The sequence below is a fragment of the Salmo salar genome, chromosome ssa02 (assembly GCF_905237065.1).
Source record: "Salmo salar chromosome ssa02, Ssal_v3.1, whole genome shotgun sequence".
Taxonomy (NCBI): domain Eukaryota; kingdom Metazoa; phylum Chordata; class Actinopteri; order Salmoniformes; family Salmonidae; genus Salmo; species Salmo salar.
In genome coordinates, this window is record NC_059443.1 from 75,197,271 (window position 1) to 75,221,307 (window position 24,037).

Sequence of the window (24,037 nt, forward strand, 5' to 3'; positions counted from 1 at the left end):
CTTAGTAAATGATAGAGATGGCAAAGAAGTTCCAGAAATGGTCAGACAGGCCACTTCCTGTAAAGGAATCTCTCAGGTTTTGACCTGCCATTTGAGTTCTGTTATACTCACAGACACCATTCAAACAGTTTTAGAAAATTTAGGGTGTTTTCTATCCATATGTAATAAGTATATGCATATTCTAGTTACTGAGTAGGAGTGGTAACCAGATTAAATCGGGTATGTTTTTTATCCAGCCGTGTCAATGCTGCCCCCTAGCCCTAACAGGTTAAATTCTTCATCTTGATCTTCTTTGATTCCTTATTCTGTATTTCACTCATCAGTGTATTATATAGCGTATCCTCTACTTCTTCTCAATGACAACAGTGTCCTATGATTAGTACCGGAAGGTGGTGGATCTGAATGTATCAGAAAGATTAGACTATGATGCAGCTCAGTCTCTACTCTTCCCAAAAACCGCCAACCCTCTCCTGGCTTTAGTCTCTCTGCTAGGTACCACCCCATACTCACACCTCCAGGAGCACACACAGTGATGAACGGTCGGGATAGGAAATCTTCGTTAAGGAGGTAACCCCCGGACCCTGTTGGTATCGGTTCTTCTCCTAACTCTGTGTGTGATCATCAGTGCTCATGTGTGTACATACCTTCTTGCAGTGGGTAACGTGGACCCAAGTGACTCTCTCAGCTTTTCTAATGGCAAAGGCAGTGGTTTAACAGAACCTGGTATGGGCCTTCCCAACGGTGTTGCTTCCAGTTTTTTCTCCTCAGGGACTGGATCCACACCCAGTCTCCTGGTTGGATTGAGTGAATCACCTTCTCCTGTAATTCACCTGTTGGACACAAAATCTTGGACATACGGGTTTGGTTAACAAACAGTCTTCTCATGTGCTCTGCTAGTATTTCTTCAACTTCTATGTCTACCTGTTCTGGTATCTCTAACTCTGGCATTCTATAGGCTCTACTTGATTAGCTAAAATGTCATCCATCATTTAAAGAGATGGCTCCTAGTAAACCAACTCTAGGGATAATATCTTGACTTAATATTTTAGCTACCATAATCATGTCCACCAAGTAAGTTGGGAACGCTTCTACCCATTTGCTATACTTATCTATTATTGTTAAACACCCCTTCTTCCCCTCAATTCGGAATAGTTCAATAAGTCCAATTCCAAATGTTGGAATGGATCTTCTTACAAAAAAATTGTTTAAGTAATTATCCTTTAGGCCATCACTCTTTCCTAACTACTCTACTATACTTCCCTCCCCTTGATACATTGCTTAGCCTATGTATCAATATTGCTGCGTATCCATACAATGTCTTTGGTAGGATAAGTAAATTATCCTTATGTCAGACCTTCTCTTGTAGGATGCCCCCTTTCATTTTCCACATGTCCAATTCTCCCTGGGGCCTTCATCCTCGGCTATTCTGTAACAATTCTCTGTCAAGTGTTTTATCTTCTTTAAGATGTATCTGTGCTGTTTTGTATGGTTTTAAATGTCTATGTGCTTGTCTGTGTAAATAGTAACTTTTCTCTCCTTTCTTATTTCCCCGGTTCTAGTCAATTCTACTATTTCGGCCTACTGTGCAGAATAGTGTCTGGGCAATGGTTCAGTGTCTAACACCAGAAACCAACTAAGCTTTCATTGCCCTTTTAGTTAGGGTAACAATTACTTTCAACAAAATTATACTAATCTCCTCCTAGCGAATTTACCAAACATAAACTTAAAATCAAAACTAAAATACATGCCTGCCAATGGAGCCGATAGTCTCTCCATTAATTAATATCCTAGAGCTTAGTGAACCAAATTCTCTTCCTATCTACTCCTGCTGGCCCCCTTCTTTCTTCCTGCTACTCCCCAACCCTCAAGGTTTCAGCATTGCAAGGGAGGATTTCTCCATCTGCCCTTCTATCTGTCTCCTACTTTTTCTCATAATATGGGTTGTTTCCAAATATTGACTAAATGTCTCATTGTCTCCTTGATTGCACTCCTGAGTTTTAGAAAAATCAACCTGTCTAGATATTGCATATCTACTTAAATTTATCTCGGATCACCTACAGATGTCATATATTCCTGTCCTGTTGACATAAGTCTACCATTATTAAACTTATTCACAACAAAATATAGGAATACTATTATATCAATTCCACAGCCTTGTTGTGTTAAATGTCTTACACTGAATTCAACAACAGCTGACTTCCTAAGGGAAAATAAACGTATCTAGATCATGTAAAAAATACCCCTGCTACTGGTCAAAATATTTTCAAATCACATAATCAGATCAAAATTACTAATCTGATTTACTCCACCAAGAAAAATGATTTTACCCTTATTGTTCTAGGAAAATAGACTTAAAGAAGCCTACCCTTAGTCTAAGGCTTTGCCCTTTTAGTCTTCTCATTGTTTCAAATTATCAATTGTGTCTAAGAACTTTAACCTGTTATGGCTAGGGGGCAGTATTTTCACGGCTGGATAAAAAACGTACCCGATTTAATCTGGTTACTACTCCTGCCCAGTAACGAGAATAATCATATAATTATTGGCTTTGGATAGAAAACACTCAAGTTTCTAAAACTGTTTGAATGGTGTCTGTGAGTATAACAGAACTCAAATGGCAGGTCAAAACCTGAGAGATTCCTTTACAGGAAGTGGCCTGTCTGACCATTTCTTGAACTTCTTTGCCATCTCTATCTTTTACAAAGGATCTCTGCTCTAACGTGACACTTCCTACGTCTTCCATGGGCGCTCAGAGCCCGGGAAAAAACAGAATGTCGTCATCCCAGCCCCAGGCTGAAACACATTATCGCCTTTCTCAAGTGGCCGATCAAGGGACTGTGGGCTTAGGCGCGTGCCCTGGCCGCCCCCGTCTTTGTGATTTTTCCTCTGTTTGCCGAAAAGGAGATTCCCGGTCGGAATATTATCGCTTTTTTACGAGATAAATTGCATAAAAATTTATTTTAAACAGCGGTTGACATGCTTCGAAGTACGGTAATGGAATATTTAGAATTTTTTTGTCACGAATTGCGCCATGCGCTCGACCCTGATTTACCATTTCGGATAGTGTCTGGGACGCACGAACAAAACGCCGCTATTCGGATATAACGATGGATTATTTTGGACCAAACCAACATTTGTTATTGAAGTAGCAGTCCTGGGAGTGCATTCTGACGAAGACAACAAAAGGTAATCAAACTTTTATAATAGTAAATCTGATATTGGTGAGTGCTAAACTTGCCGGGTGTCTAAATAGCTAGCCCGTGATGGCTGGGCTATGTACTTAGAATATTGCAAAATGTGCTTTCACCAAAAAGCTATTTTAAAATCAGACATATCGAGTGCATAGAGGAGTTCTGTATCTATAATTCTTAAAATAATTGTTATGCTTTTTGTGAACGTTAATCGTGAGTAATTTAGTAAATTGTTAGCAAATTCCCCAGAAGTTTGCGGGGGGTATGCTAGTTCTGAACGTCACATGCTAATGTAAAAAGCAGTTTTTTGATATAAATATGAACTTGATTGAACAAAACATGCATGTATTGTATAACATAATGTCCTAGGTGTGTCATCTGATGAAGATCATCAAAGGTTAGTGCTGCATTTAGCTGTCTTCTGGGTTTTTGTGACATTATATGCTAGCTTGAAAAATGGGTGTCTGATTATTTCTGGCTTGGTACTCTGCTGACATAATCTAATGTTTTGCTTTCGCTGTAAAGCCTTTTTGAAATCGGACAGTGTGGTTAGATAAAGGAGAGTCTTGTCTTTAAAATGCTGTGAAATAGTCATATGTTTGAAAAATTTTAGTTTTTGTATTTTTGAGGAATTTGTAATTCGCGCCACGCCTATCATTGGATATTGGAGCAGGTGTTCCGCTAGTGGAACGTCTAGATGTAAGAGGTTAACTTCATCATAATTATCAGTTCTACAAATTCCCTTAAAATCAATATCACCAATGACCTTAAATTCACCATCCAAATGGCTTTTCAAATGTGGCTGATCAGACCACACAGGAAAAGTCACCAGAGGGGTCAAAAGTCATACCACCCTTTCAGAACCGTGTTTCTTACTACATTAAACAAATTAAAGCTAAGAACTTTATCTACAGTTTGTATCCCAGGTTCCCAGAACATCCCCTATCAAAAGAATTTCATGTGTTTATTAAAACTCAGAAAACAAGACACGCCCCAGTATCACACAGAAATTTTATTTTCTCTCCCATTACTGTTAGTGTCAAATAGGGTTTCTGTTCTTGTTGTAATGCCAAATCAATTGTAGCCAATTCAAAAACTTCACAATCGCTGTTTATAACTAAATTCAGAAAATCGTCCTTCCCCTCACTAGTGTCTGTTCCCCCGCTCTCCATAGTTAGTCATGCATCCTCCTCCTCTGAGTCTGGCTGGGGGCGCCTGACCTTCTCTTTGTATCTGTCTCTACTCCCTCTCTGGCCTTGCTTACTTCCCTCAGATCTGCTAGCCCCCCACCCTACGAGGTTCTGTTTGGTGGCACGATTTATCTCGGGACGCATTCCACTGAGGAAAGCAATTTTTAATTGCTGATAATACGGGGCATCAAATCCATCCACTACCGGGGGTTCTATTAACCCACTATTTGCGTTGGACACGTCCTTCAATCTCTCTAGGTATTGGCTTATAGTCTTATGAAATGTCCAAGGGTTTAAAAAAAATATATAATGTATATCGCCACAATTCTGTCGCAATTATTAATTTCCGCTCCTTATAATTCATTATATTTAGGTAACTGCCTTTTCCTTGATTCCGTCATTCAAATACAACTCCCATTCTCTATAAATCCTTAAAACAGGCCATTTAGACCACAAACAACGTACTTTATCGACTGTCTTTCTATTTAAACTAAACAAGCTATCAAAACTTTCGGTTTCTATCTTAAACAAACACTAACAACCGTATGGTTCCATTCATAACATAACAATAATTAAATTAAATTTTAGTCCCATGGTGCATGGGCTGGGAACCGAACCCGGGCCCCCCGCATGGTAGGCAAGAATTCTACCACTGAACCACTATTGTTCATGTTTACAATTTTGGTAGTTGTGTCCTACTCGGTCACAATGTTTACAGGGTGTTTTACAGTTTCTGGCGAAATGTCCTGTTCTATCGCAACTAAAACATCTTCTCTCCGTCTTTGTCAGCGCGTTTCCCTGTTTTTCCCCTTCTGTCTACAGTGTCTCTATCCACTTTTCTCAATAAGTTTGCTAAATCCTGTTCTCCTCTCTGTCTATCCCTAAACTGTCTCTGTCTATGGTTCCTTGGTGGGGCCCAAATCATTGTTAGCAACGCCCTTATCCCTGGCCCCCTCCGCTCTCTTCCTAGCTTCTGCCAGCCAAACACGAGCAGTGTCAAGGCCTTCTGTGCGCTGCTTCTCTGTCTTATCCCCACAGACCCTATGTATTTGTTTTACCATTAATTCCAATCTTTCACATTTAAACATCCATCAAAATCGTATTTCTTCCTCCATCTCGGTCCAAAATAAATGTTCCTCTTATCTTTTCCCAGCATAAAGCGTTCATCTCCCGTCAATACCGGAATCTCCTTAGAGGATTTACTACCCATGTTGTTAAAGTACCCTCGTATTTATTCTGCTTCTTCTTCCAATCTAGAATTTTAGAAATATTATTCGTAAGAACCTTAAACTATGTGCTTTAATTTATACAACTCTGGACCAAATACAATGTGTCTACTCGCTGTTAATCTTTATGTGTATGCTATTTACTGTTATTAATCTAGAATTTTAGAATTATTATTCGCATGCTTCCTGACATATTGTTTATATCGCACACGTATACGACTATAAGTTCTTCTTATTTTCCTGTCGTTCCCTGTGACTCTTGACTTTATCAATATATCCTTTATGTGTAACAACACCTATTAATTTCCTTAATTATCAATATAGAGATGTTCTGCTAGAATGATTGATCCCCCACACCGATCCTGATATACAAACACCGCAACCTGTTTTATTTTTAGGTTTTACGGCCTGTTTTTCTTCTCGCGATTGTTGACTGGATTCTCCTCACATGCAATCACTCATCCCAGCATAATCACTCTATCTCTCTCGAAACTTTATCTATAGAGGGGACTCTTGATCGGACATTAGGTCTCATACGTATGCAACTATAAACTCATTTCCAGGGGTCGTAAAGCCCTAGTTAACAGCCTATTTATCTGTTGCTTCATGTAACTCTCTGACACTAATATCTGTTTCTCACTCCGCCATATTAGGTTTCTCTTCTCCCATGGATATCAGACCTAAATAAACTCTATCTTTAGGTACCGACTATCCCCCTATGGACTCTTGACCCTTTTACTACGTTATCAGGTCTCACCATAAGACTTAGTTTAGTTTTATGCAGTGGCCACAGTTTCCCAGGGTCGTTTCGGACCCTGTCTCTCTTTCGAATTCGTATCCTTTTGAATTTACAACTGATTCCTGCCTTCCATTCGCGCAGAATACTTGATTCCCTTTAAAACCGATTTTTCTCCACACGAACTTCTGAAGCCAGGTCACCAGCTATAACATTCCTCAATTTCAGCGTCTAACACCCAGAGTACATTAAAATCCTCTACTTGCTCTCGCCTTTCACTCTCATCAATCGCTTTTGCCTTTCACTCACAACAATCGCTTTTGCCTTTCACAACAATTACATTTTGAATTTACAACTGATTCCTGCCTTCTATTTGCGCAGAATACTTGATTCCCTTTAAAACCGATTTTTCTCCACGCGAACTTCTGAAGCCAGGTCACCAGCTATAACATTCATCAATTTCAGCGTCTAACACCCAGAGTACCTTTCACTCTCACATCAATCGTTTTTGCCTTACACTCTCAACAATCGCTTTTGCCTTACACTCACAACAATCGCTTTCTCATCAAATGCCAACACCCAATTGTGTCCCTTATTCCATCATGCAATGCAGACATACCGGTGTATTCCTCATTTCATCATGTAATGCAGACCTACAGGTGTATCACTCATCATGCAACGCAGACACACAGGTGTATCACTCATTCCTTATTTAATGTAATCATACAGGTGCTATTCCCCAAAACAATGAATAAAGTCTACTAACCTTATAATTTGCAGCTGAGTTTTTCAATGTTCGTTGAATCTCGTCACCACCTCTGTCGCGTACCAGTTTGCCACCGGCCTGTAAAGAACCCACAGAAAAGGGCCAGGTCTTTGATTTACGGATATTTCATCCGCCCGTGCACGGTTTCGGTGTCTCCTTGGAACGACAGCGGCAGTTTGAGATCCGGCTCGAATGTTAAAAGAATTCTATATCTTGATGATGATAATCAATAATCAATTCGCCTTGACTAATGCCCAAGGTTTGTAAGACAATGGGTTAAAATAATTAGGCAAGGACTCAGCTTTCTGCAAAAGGTTTCTGTAGCTTTATTCATGAGAACGTTCTGGCGTCAGGATAACAAAACAGTCATTATATAGTTCTTGCTTACTTACGCACATGCATTTACACACAATCCGTTGGTGACCTGCAACCCTCAAACTTCTCACACTGTTTATCACCTTCTGGCTCAGCCTGTTCCTTTCCTTCAAGGTTAGGAACTCTCTGAGGTTTTACTCCCTTGACCATCTGCTTCTGTAGCTATACTAATTGCATACGCACATTTCTTTCCCTCTCCAGTGGTTCCTGGACTTTCCGGAAATAATCAGACTAATCGATCCCTACATTGATCATTACATTGATTATTCATTAAACCTGCTGTATGACTAATAATTCATCATGGTTTATTGATTCATTTACCTTTTATTAGATAATTCTCATATCAGGCGTACTGCACTAGCTTCGAATAGTCCCCGCGATATGCAACTTTTCAGAGAAGTCAGGAACCAATACACACAGTCAGTTAGGAAAGCAAAGGCTAGCTTTTTCAAACAGAAATTTGCATCCTGTAGCACTAATTCCAAAAAGTTCTGGGACACTGTAAAGTCCATGGACAATAAGAGCACCTCCTCCCAGCTGCCCACTGCACTGAGGCTAGGAAACACTGTCACCACCGATAAATCCACGATAATTGAGAATTTCAATAAGCATTTCTTTGCGGCTGGCCGTGCTTTCCACCTGGCTACCCCAACCCCGGCCAACAGCTCTGCACCCCCTGCAGCAACTGGCCCAAGCCCCCCCCCCCACTTCTCCTTCACCGAAATCCAGACAGCTGATGTTCTGAAAGAGCTGCAAAATCTGGATCCCTACAAATCAGCTGGGCTAGACAATCTGGACCCTCTCTACCTAAAATTATCCGCCGCCATTGTTGCATCTCCTATTACTAGACTGTTCAACCTCTCTTTCGTATCGTCGGAGATCCCTAAAGATTGGAAAGTGGCCGCGGTCATCCCCCTCTTCAAAGGGGGAGACACTCTAGACCCAAACTGTTACAGACCTATATCCATCCTGCCCTGCCTTTCTAAAGTTTTCGAAAGCCAAGTTAACAAACAGATCACCGACCATTTCGAATCCCACCGCACCTTCTCAGCCACGCTTAAGGTCCTAAACGATATCATAACCGCCATCGATAAGAGACAGTACTGTGCAGCCGTCTTCATCGACCTGGCCAAGGCTTTCGACTCTGTCAATCACCACATTCTTATCGGCAGACTCAACAGCCTTGGTTTCTCTAATGACTGCCTTGCCTGGTTCACTAACTACTTCTCAGAGTTCAGTGGGTCAAATCGGAAGGCCTGTTGTCCGGACCTCTGGCAGTTTCTATGGGGGTGCCACAGGGTTCAATTCTCGGGCCAACTCTTTTCTCTGTATATATCAATGATGTCGCTCTTGCTGCGGGTGATTCTTTGATCCACCTCTATGCAGACAACACCATTCTGTATACATCTGGCCCTTCTTTGGACACTGTGTTAACTAACCTCCAAACGAGCTTCAACGCCATACAACACTCCTTCCGTGTTATCCAACTGCTCTTAAATGCTAGTAAAATGAAATACATGCTCTTCAACTGATCGCTGTCCGTCTGACTAGCATCACTGCTCTGGACGGTTCTAACTTAAAATATGTGGACACCTATAAATACCTAGGTGTCTGGCTAGACTGTAAACTCTCCTTCCAGACTCATATTAAACATCTCCAATCCAAAGGTAAATCTAGAATCGGCTTCCTATTTCACAACAAAGCCTCCTTCACTCATGCTGCCAAACATACCCTTGTAAAACTGACTATCCTACTGATCCTTGACTTCAGCAATGTCATTTACAAAATAGCCTCCAACACTCACAACAGCAAATTGGATGTAGTCTATCACAGTGCCATGTGTGCACCCTCATGTCTCATTTTGATCACGTTTGCATTTGTCTGTAATCTGAGATGATTTTGATCGCTCTGGTATTGAAGGCACTTATGCCACCAGGAAGGATCAAAGAGTCAGCAAACATTGTCTCAATATTTCCTAGAGAAAGACAATTGAAAAACAACTGGTATACCTGTTTCAATATTCTCAACACATATTCAACTTGACTTGATATTTAATGATATTTTCTCAGTTTCTACAGACTGTCTGGCTGGGTACTCCAACATGAGCTCTTTGAATCACTGGCCTTCATTCTCCAATCAGTAGACTCACATCTCAGAGAGCTGGACCTGAGGAACAGTCGGATGTTTCATGGCAGAGTGAAGGTTCTCTTTGCTGCACTGAAACATACACACTGTGAATTGGATACACTGAGGTCAGTATACCGTTGGTTGGGTCAAGAGAACCCCAAAATTGTTGGACAGTTTGTTGGAATCAGATTATAACCCCAAGGGTATGCTCTGATACATTCTATATACACTACATGACCAAAAGTAGGTGGACACCTGCTCGTCTGAACATCTCATTCCAAAATCATGGGCATTAAATGGCGTTGGTCCCCCCTTTGCTGCTGTAACAGCCTCCACTGTTCTGGGAAGGCTTTCCGCTAGATGTTGGAACATTGCTGCGGGGACTTCCTTCCATTCAGCCACGAGCATTAGTGAGGTCGGGCACTGATGTTGGGCGATTAGGCCTGGCTCGCAGTCTGCATTCCAATTCATCCCAAAGGTGTTCGATGGGGTTGACATCAGGGCTATGTGTGGGCCAGTCAAGTTCTTCCACACCGATCTTGACAAACCATTTCATGACAATGCACAGGGGCATTGCCATGCTGAAACAGGAAAGGACCTTCCCCAAACTGTTTTCTAGATGGTCATTGTATGCTGAAGTGTTAAGATTTCCCTTCACTGGAGCTAAGGGGCCTAGCCCAAACCATGAAAAGCATACCCAGACCATTATTCCTCCTCCACCAAACTTTACACTGCGTGCACAATTATTAAGCAAATTGTCTTCTTCGGCATTCATTTTATTGTTGAACAAACACAATGCTCTCTCTCACTCAATCCAAAATGTTAATGAACCTCAAACCTGAATGTTTAACAAAGGAAAAGTGAGTTTTGTCTTTCTCAGGGAAATATATGTGTGCACAATTATTAGGCAACTATTAGTGTGCACAATTATTAGGCAACTAAATTACAAAAATAATTTCTCTCAACTCACTTGTTTATTCTCAATTTTTAGAGTAAGTGTAACAGATAAGTAACACAATGACAATTATATAAAAATGTTGGCCTTTCAAAAATATTCAGTGACCAATATAGCCACCCTTATTTTCAATAACTGCCATGAGCCTTCCATCCATGGAGTCTGTCAGTTTCTTGATCTGTTCACGATCAATTTTCGCTGAAGCAGCAACCACAGCCTGCCAAATGCTGTTCAAAAAGGTGTATTGTCTTCCATCACTGTAAATCTCACATTTGAGAAGGGCCCACAAGTTCTCAATAGGATTTAAGTCAGGTGAGGAAGGGGGCCAGGTCATTATTCAGGCATCTTTGAGGCCCTTTGACGAAAGAATCTTCCAGAAACTGGGAGCTGAGTTTCAGTCCATCTTCAACCCGAAAAGGTCCAACTACCTCATCCTCAATGATAGCAGTCCATACCAGTACCCCTACTTCACCTTGCTGGCACCTGATTCAAAGTGGTGCCCTGTGTTCATTACTGATCCAGCCACGGGTCCATTCATTTGGTCCAAGAGTCACTTTCATTTCATCTGTCCATAAAACCTTTGAAAAATCTGTCTTCAGGTATTTCTTTGCCCAATCTTGACGCTTCAACTTGTGAATCTTATTCAGTGGTGGTCTTGTTTCAGTCTTCTTGACCTTGGCCATGTCTCTGAGCACTTGACACCTTGTACTTCTGAACACTCCAGGTAGGTTGCAGTTCTGGAATACGGTGACACTGGAGGATAATGGGTTCCTGGTAGTTTGACGTTTAATTCTTCTCAAGTCTTTTGCAGTTAATTTGCGCCTTTTCTTCCCCATGCGTTTTTTGCGCCCCAGTTGACTATTGGCAACAAAACGTTTGAATGTCCGGTGGTCACACCTCAATAGTTTAGCTATTTAAAGAGTGTCGCATCCGTCTGAAAGGCATTGTACATTTTTGGCTTTTCAGTGTCAGTTAAATTAATTTTTTGGCCCATTTTACCTGAGGTAATGAGGCTGCCTAATAATTATGCACACCTTGATATAAGATGTTATTCACTTTCGCCACACCCTCCCTCATTACACAAATACATATCATCTGAAAATGATTAAATCCAATAAGCATTCAAGTTTATATGGTTTGGAGTTTGAAAATGTGAATAGAAACAATGATAAGATCAGGATACTCACTTGCCTAATAATTGTGCACGCAGTGTACAGTTGGCACTGCATTGGGGCAGGTAGCGTTCTCCTGGCATCCGCCAAACCCAGATTTGTCTGTCAGATTGCCAGATGATGAAGCGTGATTCATCACTCCAGAGAACGTGTTTCCACTGCTCCAGAGTCCAATGGCGGAGAGCTTTACACCACTCCAGCCAATGCTTGGCATTATGCATGATGATCTTAGGCTTGTGTTCGGCTGCTCGGCCATGAAAACCCATTTCATGAAGCTCCCGACAAACAGTTCCTGTCCTGACGTTGCTTCCAGAGGCAGTTTGGAACTCTGTAGTGAGTGTTGCTACGCATTTCCGCACTCGACTGTCCCATTCTGTGAGCTTTTGTGGCCTACCAATTTGCGGCTGAGACGCTGTTGCTCCAAGACGTTTCCACTTCACAATAACAGCACTTACAGTTGACCAGGGCAACTCTAGCAGGGCAGGAATTTAGAAATTTGACCAACTGACTTGTTGGAAAGGTGGCATCCTATGACGGTGCCACGTTGAAAGTCACCGAGCTCTTCAGGAAGGCCATTCTACTGCCAATGTTTGTCTACGGAGATTGCATGGCTGTGTGCTCGATTTTATACACCTGTCAGCAATGGGCCTGGCTGAAATAGCTGAATCCACTCATTTTAAGGGGTGTCCACATACCTTTGTGTGTATATATAGTGTATAATTATTTGATAATACTTGTTTATACACTACATCACACTCTGTATGAGTGATATTGTCTCTGTTTTTACAGACTGGGTAACTTTACACTCTATGAGGAGGACTGTGGATCACTGGCCTCTGTTCTCCAATCAGCAGACTCCTCTCTGAGAGAACTGGACCTGAGGAACAGTGGACTGTCTGACGGTGGTGGGAGGGAACTCTTTACTGCTCTGAAACATCCCCACTGTAAACTACAGACACTGAGGTCAGTACATTAGGAGGGTTATAACATGACAATAACCTAAAGGTTTATTTATTGTTGAGCAGTTTTTGAGGGGTAAAATTATCAGGCTGTCAACATTATTATTTCTTAATTTAATGACCACAGGCCTACAGACAGACACATGCCTAGAGACGTGACTACATGCCTAGAGACGTGACTACATGCCTAGAGACGTGACTACATGCCTAGAGACGTGACTACATGCCTAGAGACGTGACTACATGCCTAGAGACGTGACTACATGCCTAGAGACGTGACTACATGCCTAGAGACGTGACTACATGCCTAGAGACGTGACTACATGCCTAGAGACGTGACTACATGCCTAGAGACGTGACTACATGCCTAGAGACGTGACTGCATGCCTAGAGACGTGACTGCATGCCTAGAGACGTGACTGCATGCCTACAGATTTGACTGCATACCTACAGACATGACTACATACCAGATGTACCTCACTAAGAGTTGATGTACTAAATGTGTTACCATCTGAAAGGACAGGTTCTGAATAATGCTGTTATGTGTCTCTGACCTGCACTACATCACACTCTGTTTAAGTCATATTGTTTCTGTTTCTACAGACTGGATGGCTTTCGACTCTCTGAGGAGGTCTGTGGATCCCTTGCCTCCGCTGTACAATCAGCAGACTCAACCCTGAGAGAGCTGGACCTGAGGAACAGTGTGCTGTTTTATGATGTTGATGATGATGACAGGCTGAGGGTACTTTTTGCTGCACTGAAACATCCACTGGAGATCCTGAGGTCAGTACTTTTGGGTGTTTTTTCATGTCAGCCTGAGAGCTTTTTTTGGTACATTTATTTTTCTTCTCATGTTTACCAGCTCTCTCCAGAAAATGTACAGTATTGACTTGGTGTGCTCCTGCTCTCAATGTTGTCTGCTTGTTACTATATATGTTACTATACATGTTAAAATAGAATCCATGTGTTGTTTAGGCTCAATAGATGTTCCCTGACAGAGAGAGGGTGTGAAGCATTGGCCTCAGTTCTCAGCTCAAACTCCTCTCACCTGAGAGAGCTGGATCTGAGTCACAATGACCTGCAGGATTCTGGAGTGAAGCTGCTCTCTGCTGGACTGGGGAATCCACACTGTCAACTAGAGAAACTGAGGTTAGTACTTAGAAACATACCTGCTCAATACAAAGATGATGTGTCAAAGCACAACATCATTACAGTAGCCAGTAAGTCAGCTCAACCAATAAGGTAAATACTGGGTTAACTGGGGAATCCACATTGTAAACTAGAGAAACTGAGGTTAGTACTTAGTCAATGCCACTCCGACAATGCTCGTCCTAATATTTATATATTTTTTAATTCCATTATTTTACTTTAGATTTGTGTGTATTGTTAGATACTACTGCACTGTTGGAGCTAGGAACACAAGCATTTCGCTACACCTGCAATAACATCTGCTAAATATGTGAATGTGACCAATAACATTTGATTTGATTTAGAAACAGATTTGGGTTTATTGGAAATATGTATATACTGTGTATAAGCTATCACCACTAGAGGGCAGCAGTCCTGTTGTAAAATCATGTTGACCTGTCTCTGCAGGCTGTCATTCTGTAGAGTCACAGAGGAAGGCTGTGCTTCTCTGGCCTCAGCTCTGAGGTCAAACCCCTCCCACCTGAGAGAACTGGACCTGAGCTTCAATCACCCAGGAGACTCTGGAGTGAAGCTGCTCTCTGCTAGACTGGAGGATCCACACTGTAGACTGGAGAAACTCAAGTTAGTACAGTTAGTGTGAAAATAGTTTATTTAGGTTAAAGTTTATTTCCTATTTCAACCACAATTCTGAGTTCTATTTGTGGCAATCATGAATGTCAGAAAGAATGCCAAACAGTCTTCCCTGATATTCAGTCAGTTCCAGATTTTTTTGTAAAACTCTTCTAGCCTTAGTTCGTACAGAAGCTGTGTGTCACTCACTTTGTCTGTTCCTCTGTCTCTCTCACAGTGTGGACCATAATGAAGAGATCTGGGTTAAACCACAGCTGATGAAGAAATGTAAGTGTGTTAGTTATGAGGATTTAATCATACTCCTCTATTAAACAAAAAGCTAATAACCACACACATGCACACTCAAACACCAGCTTGATCCAGCGATTGTTTTCTCCTCTCTTCTGCAGATGCCTGTGATCTCACACTGGACCCAAACACAGCACACAGAAACCTCTCTCTGTCTGAGGGGAAAAGAAGGGTGGAGAGGGTTAAAGAGGAGCAGCCGTATCCTGATCATCCAGAGAGATTTGATCACTATACCCAGGTGCTGTTTAGAGAGGGTCTGACTGGACACTGCTACTGGGAGGTAGAGTGGAGTGGGATGGAGGCTACCATAGGAATGACATATGAAGGCATCAGCAGGAAAGGAAGACGTCGTGTCTGTAAGCTTGGATACAATGATGAGTCCTGGTGTCTGATCTGCAATCGGGATGGTTACTCTGCCTTGCACAATAATGAAGAGACTGGTATACCTGACCAGCACCTCAACAACTCTCCCCAGAGAGACCAGTCCTCCTCCCGTCCACTCCCCAGAGTAGGAGTGTTTCTGGACTGGCCAGCTGGCACTCTGTCCTTCTACGAGGTCTTCTCTGACACAATGACCCACCTGCACACTTTCCAGGCCACATTCACTGAGCCCCTCTACCCAGGGTTTGCAGTTCAGCATCCTCACACCTCCATGTCCCTTGTGTTTGCCAGCAGTCCTGTACTACCAGAGGTAGCCAACTATTCAAATATTGATTCACCTATTGATAAATTCTTTTCCATCTATTTTCTTTGAGATATTCAATATCATAACTGGTTTTCAATAAGATTTTTCACAGTAATTGTGGCTTTAGGTACAGTATGGACATTATGTTTTAATCAAGGTAAAGATCCAACCTATTCTATGATTTTCCACATAGGAACCTATTTATTCAGATCTGGAGATTATTCCGGATCTGAACCTGTCCACCTCTGCAGCTGATCCCAGAACTGTAGGTAAGAATGAAAGAGATGGTGAACATCCTTGTGAAATAGTACTGAACACTCAGAAAATCATATACAGGTTAAGATAACGCTAGTTTGGAACCACAACACTTGTTAGATTATATGGAAACATGGCAGAAATTGATAACTGTACATGCAACGTGGCACGACCACGTTTGAACAAGCGGATCTGTTATCTTAAGATTATAGTACAAATATGATTCAGTTACCAACTCCATAGCCTTGTGGCTAGTGTCCGCCCTGAGATTGGAAGGTTGGGAGTTCAATCCCCGGAGTCACACCAAAGACTTCAAAAGCGGGATTTGATGCCTCTCTGCTTGGCACTCAGCATTTAGGAGATGGATTGGGGGGTAAGACCCTGCGACAGACTAGCGTCCATCAAGCAGGAGGCTCCTGCCCCTATTGGGGATGGATGCAAATACGCAAGTATTCAATTCAAGGGTTCAATTGCTAATCAAGTACTCACAATATACAGCAGGTTAGTTTTAGAAGCACTGACAACACATCAAACGCTAAGATATGTTGTTTATTTTTGGAATGTGAAGTGCAGTGAAAATATGATACATTTTGTTTTTAGTTGTACCTGAACAACCAGTAATTGGAACAACCGATAGCATTCCGCAAACGTTTTGCCTTTAGCCTTGTTTTACGCTAAGATGCGAGTTCTCAAAATGATGAGAACGCAGACATTCTCTCTCTCTCATCAGGGGCTCTCATGCCACCCACATCTGTAAGAAGGACTGAGGAGGATCTTGTCCTGCTGGTTGGCAGTTCTTCTAGTACCTTGGACAGAGAAGCATCAGGTAGCAAAGACACAAAGGAAAAAGATGCACTGGTCACGGTGAGGAGAGGAGATGTTTGGGCTCTGAGCATACAAACTCTAGTAAAAGACAGAAAATAGTAGTAGTACAATAATTACCAAATTAAGATTCTACCTATATTGTTTCATTGCACCTAGAGACCCACAATGAAGACAGTACCAGATCTGCTGCTGACCACTCTGGAGAAGCTCAGAGACACACTGAGGGACTTTCAGTCTAACCTAGCTAGCGTCCAGCTGCCTGGCTATCCTCCAATCCCAGAGAGCCAGTTGAGGAACGCTGATGGACAGGACACAGTGAATCAGATGGTTGAGAGATACGGCGCTGAGAGAGCTGTGGGGATCACGCTGAGGATCCTGAGGAAGATGGAACTGAAAAATCTTACAAAGGAGTTAAAAAGAAAACACAGAAGAGGTAATAGGCCCATTAGTGGGGTATCCAGATTGTCATATCCCGGCATCTTGGCAGACATTTTACAAGATGGAAATTCCTGATGGCTCAGACATATATAGACATATATTATTTCAGTGGACATAGTGCCATAACAACGGGCAGTGTGGTCTACATGAACTTAACTGACCCAAAGGAACACATCTGCAGTTGGTGGAGCAGCAGAGACTTTTTGATAGACACAGCAAGACGGATACATCTGTTTCCAGCTCTGTTACTTGTTAATATGCTGATTGTATTATGTATGACTAACATCTTGTTCTTTTCTCTTTCTTTCTAGTTTTTCTTCCACACAAATTCCAGGCCCCAACATGGAAGGCCCAAAAAGAAAACTTTGGACCAACTAGTGAAGCGAATTGTAGCAGCTCCTTTCCCAGCAGAAGTGAGGATGAACTCATCAAGAGTAAGATTAATACATTATTTTGTCTGTTTACTTCAGCAAGAACACTTCTGAAATTCCTCATATTTCTTCCTGCTGTTACTGTTCTTAAACACATTAAATATTGTGCATGCAGGTCAGGTTTACAATTCTTACAAAGAGCTTTTTGATAGCATTTACTTGTTTATCTATAAAGCTTTTTGCCCCCCCCCCTTCACCCACCCACCCACACTTTAATGGTTAAAGCTACATTCTGCGATTCATTAACCAAATGGGGTCCCAACTGCTTGTTTTGTGATAGTCATCTGGATGCAAGAACTGACATTCCTTGACATCCACATGATAGATTTAAATATAGTTTGAAGCTATAGCTATATTTCTTTGTTTACATCCTTTATGTCTACAAAAACCTTATATTTTGTGTTATGAGATAGGAAGACAGTTGTGCCAAACTCATGAGGTATTTATGAAGAATATTCTTCAATAATCAATGGGTAAATATCAATACTTTTTTAAATGACAATTGAACAGATCCCCCTGATCACACACTATAGCATTAAAATGTGTTTACGCGCTATTGTTAAATCAATTTTAACATCACACATACAAGCAACTCTCAACAATGAAGCCATTCAAACATCAACTATATTGTGTCCTACTATTCCTTCTTCCATCCTTCAACTCCTATAACCTCTTATCCATCAACCCAGAAAAACTCCATACATACCTCCTTTCATCCCTCCATCAGTTCTCTCTCCCTACATCCTCCTTTCTTTTTTCCCAGGCTTTTATTATATATGTTATTGAAATATTGGACAGTGAAGAGGAGAGAGGAAAGGTAGCCCAGTTTGCGAGTCAAAGAAGCAGCGGGTTGGAATCGAACCCATGCAGACTCTGGTAGCCAAGGCTGTACATGTGTGCCCGGAGCCCACGGGACCACACTGGCCAGCCTGTTTCCCTTTTTCATTCATCCATTATAATATTAACTATGTTTAACTGCTTCAAGGCATTTCAGTATAATGCAATAAATAATAACTATTCGTAGGTTGCACCTCCGTCATGTCATACCATCTTGTTGTGAATGTTTTTCTACCGGCGTCGCCATAGTCATTCTGGATGGAGGGCAACTATGCCCATGTGGGGGTGGAGGGGAACGAGGCAGTTGATGTACTGACTAAACAAGCACTTAGTAGTGTTGTTGTTGCTTCAATGAGCAAGGTAGAGGCAAAAAGCCTGATATGGACAGTGATGGTGCAGAGATGGCAGGAGCAGTGGAATAGAGATACTAAAGGCAGGCATTTATTTCAAGTACAGAGGAAAGTTGGGGAGGACGGCAGGAAGAGACAGGAGAGGACACTATTTTTACAATATTAAGGGTGGGACACAGCCTTTTGAATAAGACCTTAATGGAAACAGAGACCGTGGAGCATGTATTGCTATAGTGTAGGCAGTATCAGAGGGAAAGAGAGGCTGAGATCTAGTATGAGGGAGAAGGGGATACAGGAAATTAGTTTAGAGTATATTTAGTAGAACATCATTAGATATGGTTTCAAATGTTTTATATATTTTTTAAGAGCAACGGGGCTTGCTGGTAGGATTTTAGTTTCTCCCTGTCTCTGGCCCACACTCCAGTACAGTAGGTGGCAGTAATGCACCATAATGTTGGATGCCAACCACCGATAAACCCAACCCGAAGAAGGAGGCGAACTACTGTTTAGTCAAAATTACACTGTAGTACCTGGAAATAAGATGACATTGCTAAAGTAATTAAATATTTAGTAGGGAACAACATTGCCAGCATTATCATGTCGTCATCCTTTTGAATGTCACTGTATTTCCAAGCCACTGTAATTCACTTTTGATGAAATCTTCATCAGCGCTCATTGAGTAGAATGATCAGTCGGGCATCAGTCCAAAACAATATTGTGACAAAATATGCAAACCATGAATATGTATCTGCTTCAAAACATTTCAGTATAATACATTAAATAAATAAACCCACCAAGGTCGAAATAGGTTGTTCAATATAGCATATACCATTATGGGCAAGTTTCTGATAAAGTCAGAGGCTATCATTTTGCACAATTATCCTACTTCTTCTTCTATGATATCATGGCTGCTTCTTCTTTGGTATAATGGTGTTCGCAACAATTATGTGCATTCTGCCACCTATTGTACAGGTGGATAATAAGGATCCAAAAAACGAAATTATGATATTCCATACAAACTATCAGTAACAAAATGTTAATTAAACAAAATCAGCCTGCTTTTCTATTTTAGTCAGGTCCCTACACAGGCTCAGAAGGATCCTGTGATGGTGGGATATTTCCTGGCGACTGTAGTCCTTGCAGTGCTTCTGCTGTCTTGGAGGCCCAAAAACTACTCGACTGCAGATATACTGATATCCAGCTTCTTGGACAATTAATAGCTGTTGCTATGAAAGCTACAAAATCCACCTTCTTCACAATAAGCGTATCCAGATCACTGGATTGACGAATAACATTGGCAACTGGTTGTGTTGCATCCTTCGCCATATCTCCTTCAGAACTGTGGCCTCGCTGCAGACATGGCAACTCTGCTTCTAGTTCCTAAGCAACTTTGCATTTTTGTTTAGTTTTTTGTGTGTTATTTCTTACAATATTAGCCCAGAAAGTTTTTCTGTGTTATTACATACAGATGGAAAGAACTTTTGGATATCAGAGCGGTGGTAACTCGCCAGCATACGACTTTCCCCGAATTGGATCCTTTGTTTGTACCCCCCAGGGCAGGTATTCCCAAACTGGGATACGCGCAATGCCGTGGGGGTACACCAAATAAAAATGTGATTCACATTTTTTTAAAAAAATTAAAAAATACTAAATCTATATCTTCCAACAGGGTTATACATTTGGGTGAGGTTTTATTCTCACCTGAGTAGCCTCGTTACACTGTCAAAAATAAAATTTTGGGCGAAATAACAACACAATGTCAAATACAGGTAGCCTAGTCAAATAATTAACATCCAATCACAATAACCTTTACTCTCTCGCGGGAATTCCACTAACGGTCCGTATGTAGCCAAACGTAGCTGCTGCTCATTCCATTTGCTCGAAAATTGATGAATGGTTAAAAAAAGTAGGGCCCCCATCCATAGAGACAAAAACCAGCTCTACTGCTACTACCAGCAGTACTACACCTGCACCTGTCGACAAAACAAGTTGTTCTGCTTCCACGAGCACATCCAATGCTAGCATCTGTAATTCTACATTTGTTGTTGGCCCAGAAAGGATGGTCACTGACAGTTGTGAATCTGATGCAGCCGAAGAACTATTGCCCCCTTACCTGGGAAATCACTGAACATACAGGGACTTTCGACCATCGAAGCGGCGTAAATATGATGAGAACTACATTGATTTGGGGTTCACTTATATTGGGAGTAGTGCCTTTCCTCAGCCACAGTGTGTTATATGTGCAAAATAACTATCTCACAACTCAATGAAACCTTCACTATTGCGCAGACATTTAGAAACAAAACATCCAATTTCAAAAATAATCCACCAGAGTTTTTTGAGCGAGAATTAAGACTTTCGAGTAGTAAGACATGTATAAAAGCAACAGATACCATTTAATAAGAAGGGGCTAGAAGCATATTATATGGTGAGCTACCGAGTGGCTAGGACAGGCAAGCCCCATACTATTGTGGAGGACTGAATTCTTCCTGCTGGGGCAATGCTGGGGGAAAAGGCCCAAAAAACTATACAGACAATGCCTTCATCAAACAACACTTTCACACCGCATCAGTGACATGGCAGGGGATGTTTTATGAAACGGTTACTGCTTCGCATACAAGCCAGTGAATTCTATGCATTACAGCTGGATGAGTCAACAGACGTGGCAGGCCTGGCACAGCTCCTGGTATATGTATGTTTATGGGGGGTCAATTAACTTCTTGGGGCTATGTGGGACGCTAGCGTGCCACCCGTGGTGCACCCTATCAACAGCAGGTGCATTTCAAGAGCGGCAAATTTGAAACCAAATAAATGTCAAAATTCAAATTTCTCAAACATACAACTATCTTACACCCTTTGAAAGATAAACATCTCCTTAATCTAACCACGTTGTCCGATTTCAAAAAGGTTTTACGGCGAAAGCATAAAGTTAGATTATGTTAGGAGAGTACATTGACAATAGCTGTGTGTAATGTTTTGTCAATTCAAAGACAGGCGTCACCAAACCATAAAACCAGCTAAAATGATGCACTAACCTTTTACAATCTCCATCAGATGACACTCCGTTAGACAATGCATGCATTTTTAGTTCTATCAAGTTCATATTTATATCCAAAAACAGCGTTTTACTATGGCATTGATGTTGAGGAAATCGTTTCCCTCCAATAACCGGCAGTCAAGTCAGCACCACAAATTAAATAATTAAAATTAGAAAACATTGGTAAAATATTATATTGTCATTTAAAGAATTATAGATTTACATCTCTTGAACGCAATCAACTTGCCAGATTTAAAAATAACCTTACTGGGAAATCACACTTTGCAATAATCTGAGCACTGCGCCCAGAAAAATATGCTTTGCTATACAGACAAACGGCCATGTTGGAGAGATCTAAAATCGAAAATACTATGTAAATAATCCATTACCTTTGATTCTCTTCATCAGATGTCACTTCCAGGAATCCCAGGTCCATAACGAATGTAGTTTTGTTCAAAAAAGCTAATCATTTATATCCAAAAAGCTCCGTGTTGTTAGCACATGATCTAAGCCAGCCGGACTTCTCGCCATGAACGAGGGGAAAAAATATATTTACGTTCGTTCAAACATGTCAAACGTTGTATAGCATAAATCATTAGTGCCTTTTTTAACCAGAACATGAATAATATTCAAGGTGGACGAATGCATTCTCTTTTATAACGTATTGGAACGAGGGTACCCAACATGAACTCGCGCGCCAGAGTCTAATCGGCCATCACCGTTCCATGGCTCTTGTTCGGTCAGATCTCACAGTAAAAGACTCAAAACACTTTGTAAAGGCTGGTGACATCTAGTGGAAGCAATAGGAAGTGCCAAAACATTAATCAACCCCTGTGTGTTTCAATGGCATAGGCTTAAAGGTCATTCAACACATCAGGTATCCACTTCCTGTCAGAAAATGTCTCAGGGTTTTGCCTGCCAAATGAGTTCTGTTATACTCACAGACACCATTCAAACAGTTTTAGAAACTTTAGAGTGTTTTCTATCCATATATAATAAGTATATGCATATTCTAGTTACTGGGTAGGATTAGTAACCAGATTAAATCAGGTACGTTTTTTTATCCAGCCGTGAAAATACTGCCCCCTAGCCCCAACAGGTTAAGGAAGACATCCTCTTCAGTAAACCACTGGAAACCAGGACAACAAGAGAGGATATTTTTTAAGTACTGGACAGCTTTGTGACATCAAATGGACTTTGGTGGTCAAGATGTGTTGGTATCTGTACGGATGGCGCAAAAGCCATGACAGGGAGACATAGTGGAGTGGTAACACAAGCGCAAGCAGATGCTCCTGACTGCAGCATCCACCGAGAGGCTCTTGCTGCCAAGGGAATGCCTGACAGCTTGAACGACATTTTGGACACTACAGTGAAAATGGTAACTTTGTTAAAGCAAGGCCCCTGAACTCCTGTGTATTTTCTGCATTATGCAATGGTATGGGCAGCGACCACAACGCTTTTACAACATAAAGAAGTGCTCTGGTTATCAAGGGGCAAAGTATTGACACGTTTTTTTTAAATTGAGAGACGAGTTTAACATTTTTTTTACTGACCATAATTTTCACTTGTCTGACCTCTTGCATGATGACGAGTTTCTCACACGACTGGCCTATCTGGGTGATGTTATTTCTCACCTGAATGATCTAAATCTAGGATTACAGGGCTCTCCAACTCTATTCAATGTGCGGAACAAAATTGAGGCTATGATTAAGAAGTTGGAGCTCTTCTCTGTCTGCATTAACAAGGACAACACACAGGTCTTTCCATCATTGTATGATTTTTTTGTGTGCAAATGAACTTAAACTAACGGAAAATGTCAAATGTGATATAGCGAAGCACCTGAGTGAGTTGGGTGCGCAATTACGCAGGTACTTTCCCGGAACAGATGCCACAAACAACTGGATTCATAATCCCTTTCATGCCCTGCCTCCCGTCCAGTTATCGATATCTGAACAAGAGAGACTCATCGAAATTGCAACATGCGGTTCTGTGAAAATTGAATTTAACCCCTGTGCGGCCTCCGTCCCGTATGCGGGACGGACATCCAGCGAAAAATCATATCCCCATTAGCATAACAAAATTTAATAATAAAAAAATATATATATATATCAAATTATATCGTTTTATAGATACACCTCTCCTGAATCGAACCACGTTGTCCGATTTCAAAAAGGCTTTACAGCAAAAGCAAAACATTAGATTATGTTAGAGGAGTATATCGTAAAAGTAGCCACATAGCCATTTTCCGACCAACCACATGCATCACAAATAACCAAAAAACAGCTAAATGCAGCACTAACCTTTGACAATCTTCATCAGATGACACACCTAGGACATCATGTTACACAATACATGCATTCTTTTGTTCGATAAAGTTCATATTTATATATAAAAACAGCATTTTACATCGGTGCGTAA

The 24,037-nt window shown here is 41.3% G+C and overlaps 1 protein-coding gene across 4 annotated transcripts in view; it reads left to right on the top strand.

The window, feature by feature from the left end:
• Positions 1-24,037, top strand: part of LOC106591257 (uncharacterized) — a 69,913-nt gene that overhangs the window by 17,246 nt on the left and 28,630 nt on the right. For all 4 annotated transcript variants that reach the window (XR_006762526.1, XM_045709997.1, XM_045709989.1 and 1 more), the window contains exons 9-19: positions 9,551-9,733; positions 12,525-12,698; positions 13,298-13,477; positions 13,670-13,843; positions 14,291-14,464; positions 14,691-14,740; positions 14,863-15,452; positions 15,640-15,715; positions 16,432-16,565; positions 16,683-16,959; positions 17,276-17,398. Coding sequence is in view for 3 of the 4 variants with exons in the window: in XM_045709997.1 (XP_045565953.1) it covers positions 9,551-9,733; positions 12,525-12,698; positions 13,298-13,477; positions 13,670-13,843; positions 14,291-14,464; positions 14,691-14,740; positions 14,863-15,452; positions 15,640-15,715; positions 16,432-16,565; positions 16,683-16,959; positions 17,276-17,398 (2,135 nt within the window). In the remaining variant the exon portion in view is untranslated. The remainder of the gene's footprint in view (positions 1-9,550; positions 9,734-12,524; positions 12,699-13,297; positions 13,478-13,669; positions 13,844-14,290; positions 14,465-14,690; positions 14,741-14,862; positions 15,453-15,639; positions 15,716-16,431; positions 16,566-16,682; positions 16,960-17,275; positions 17,399-24,037) is intronic.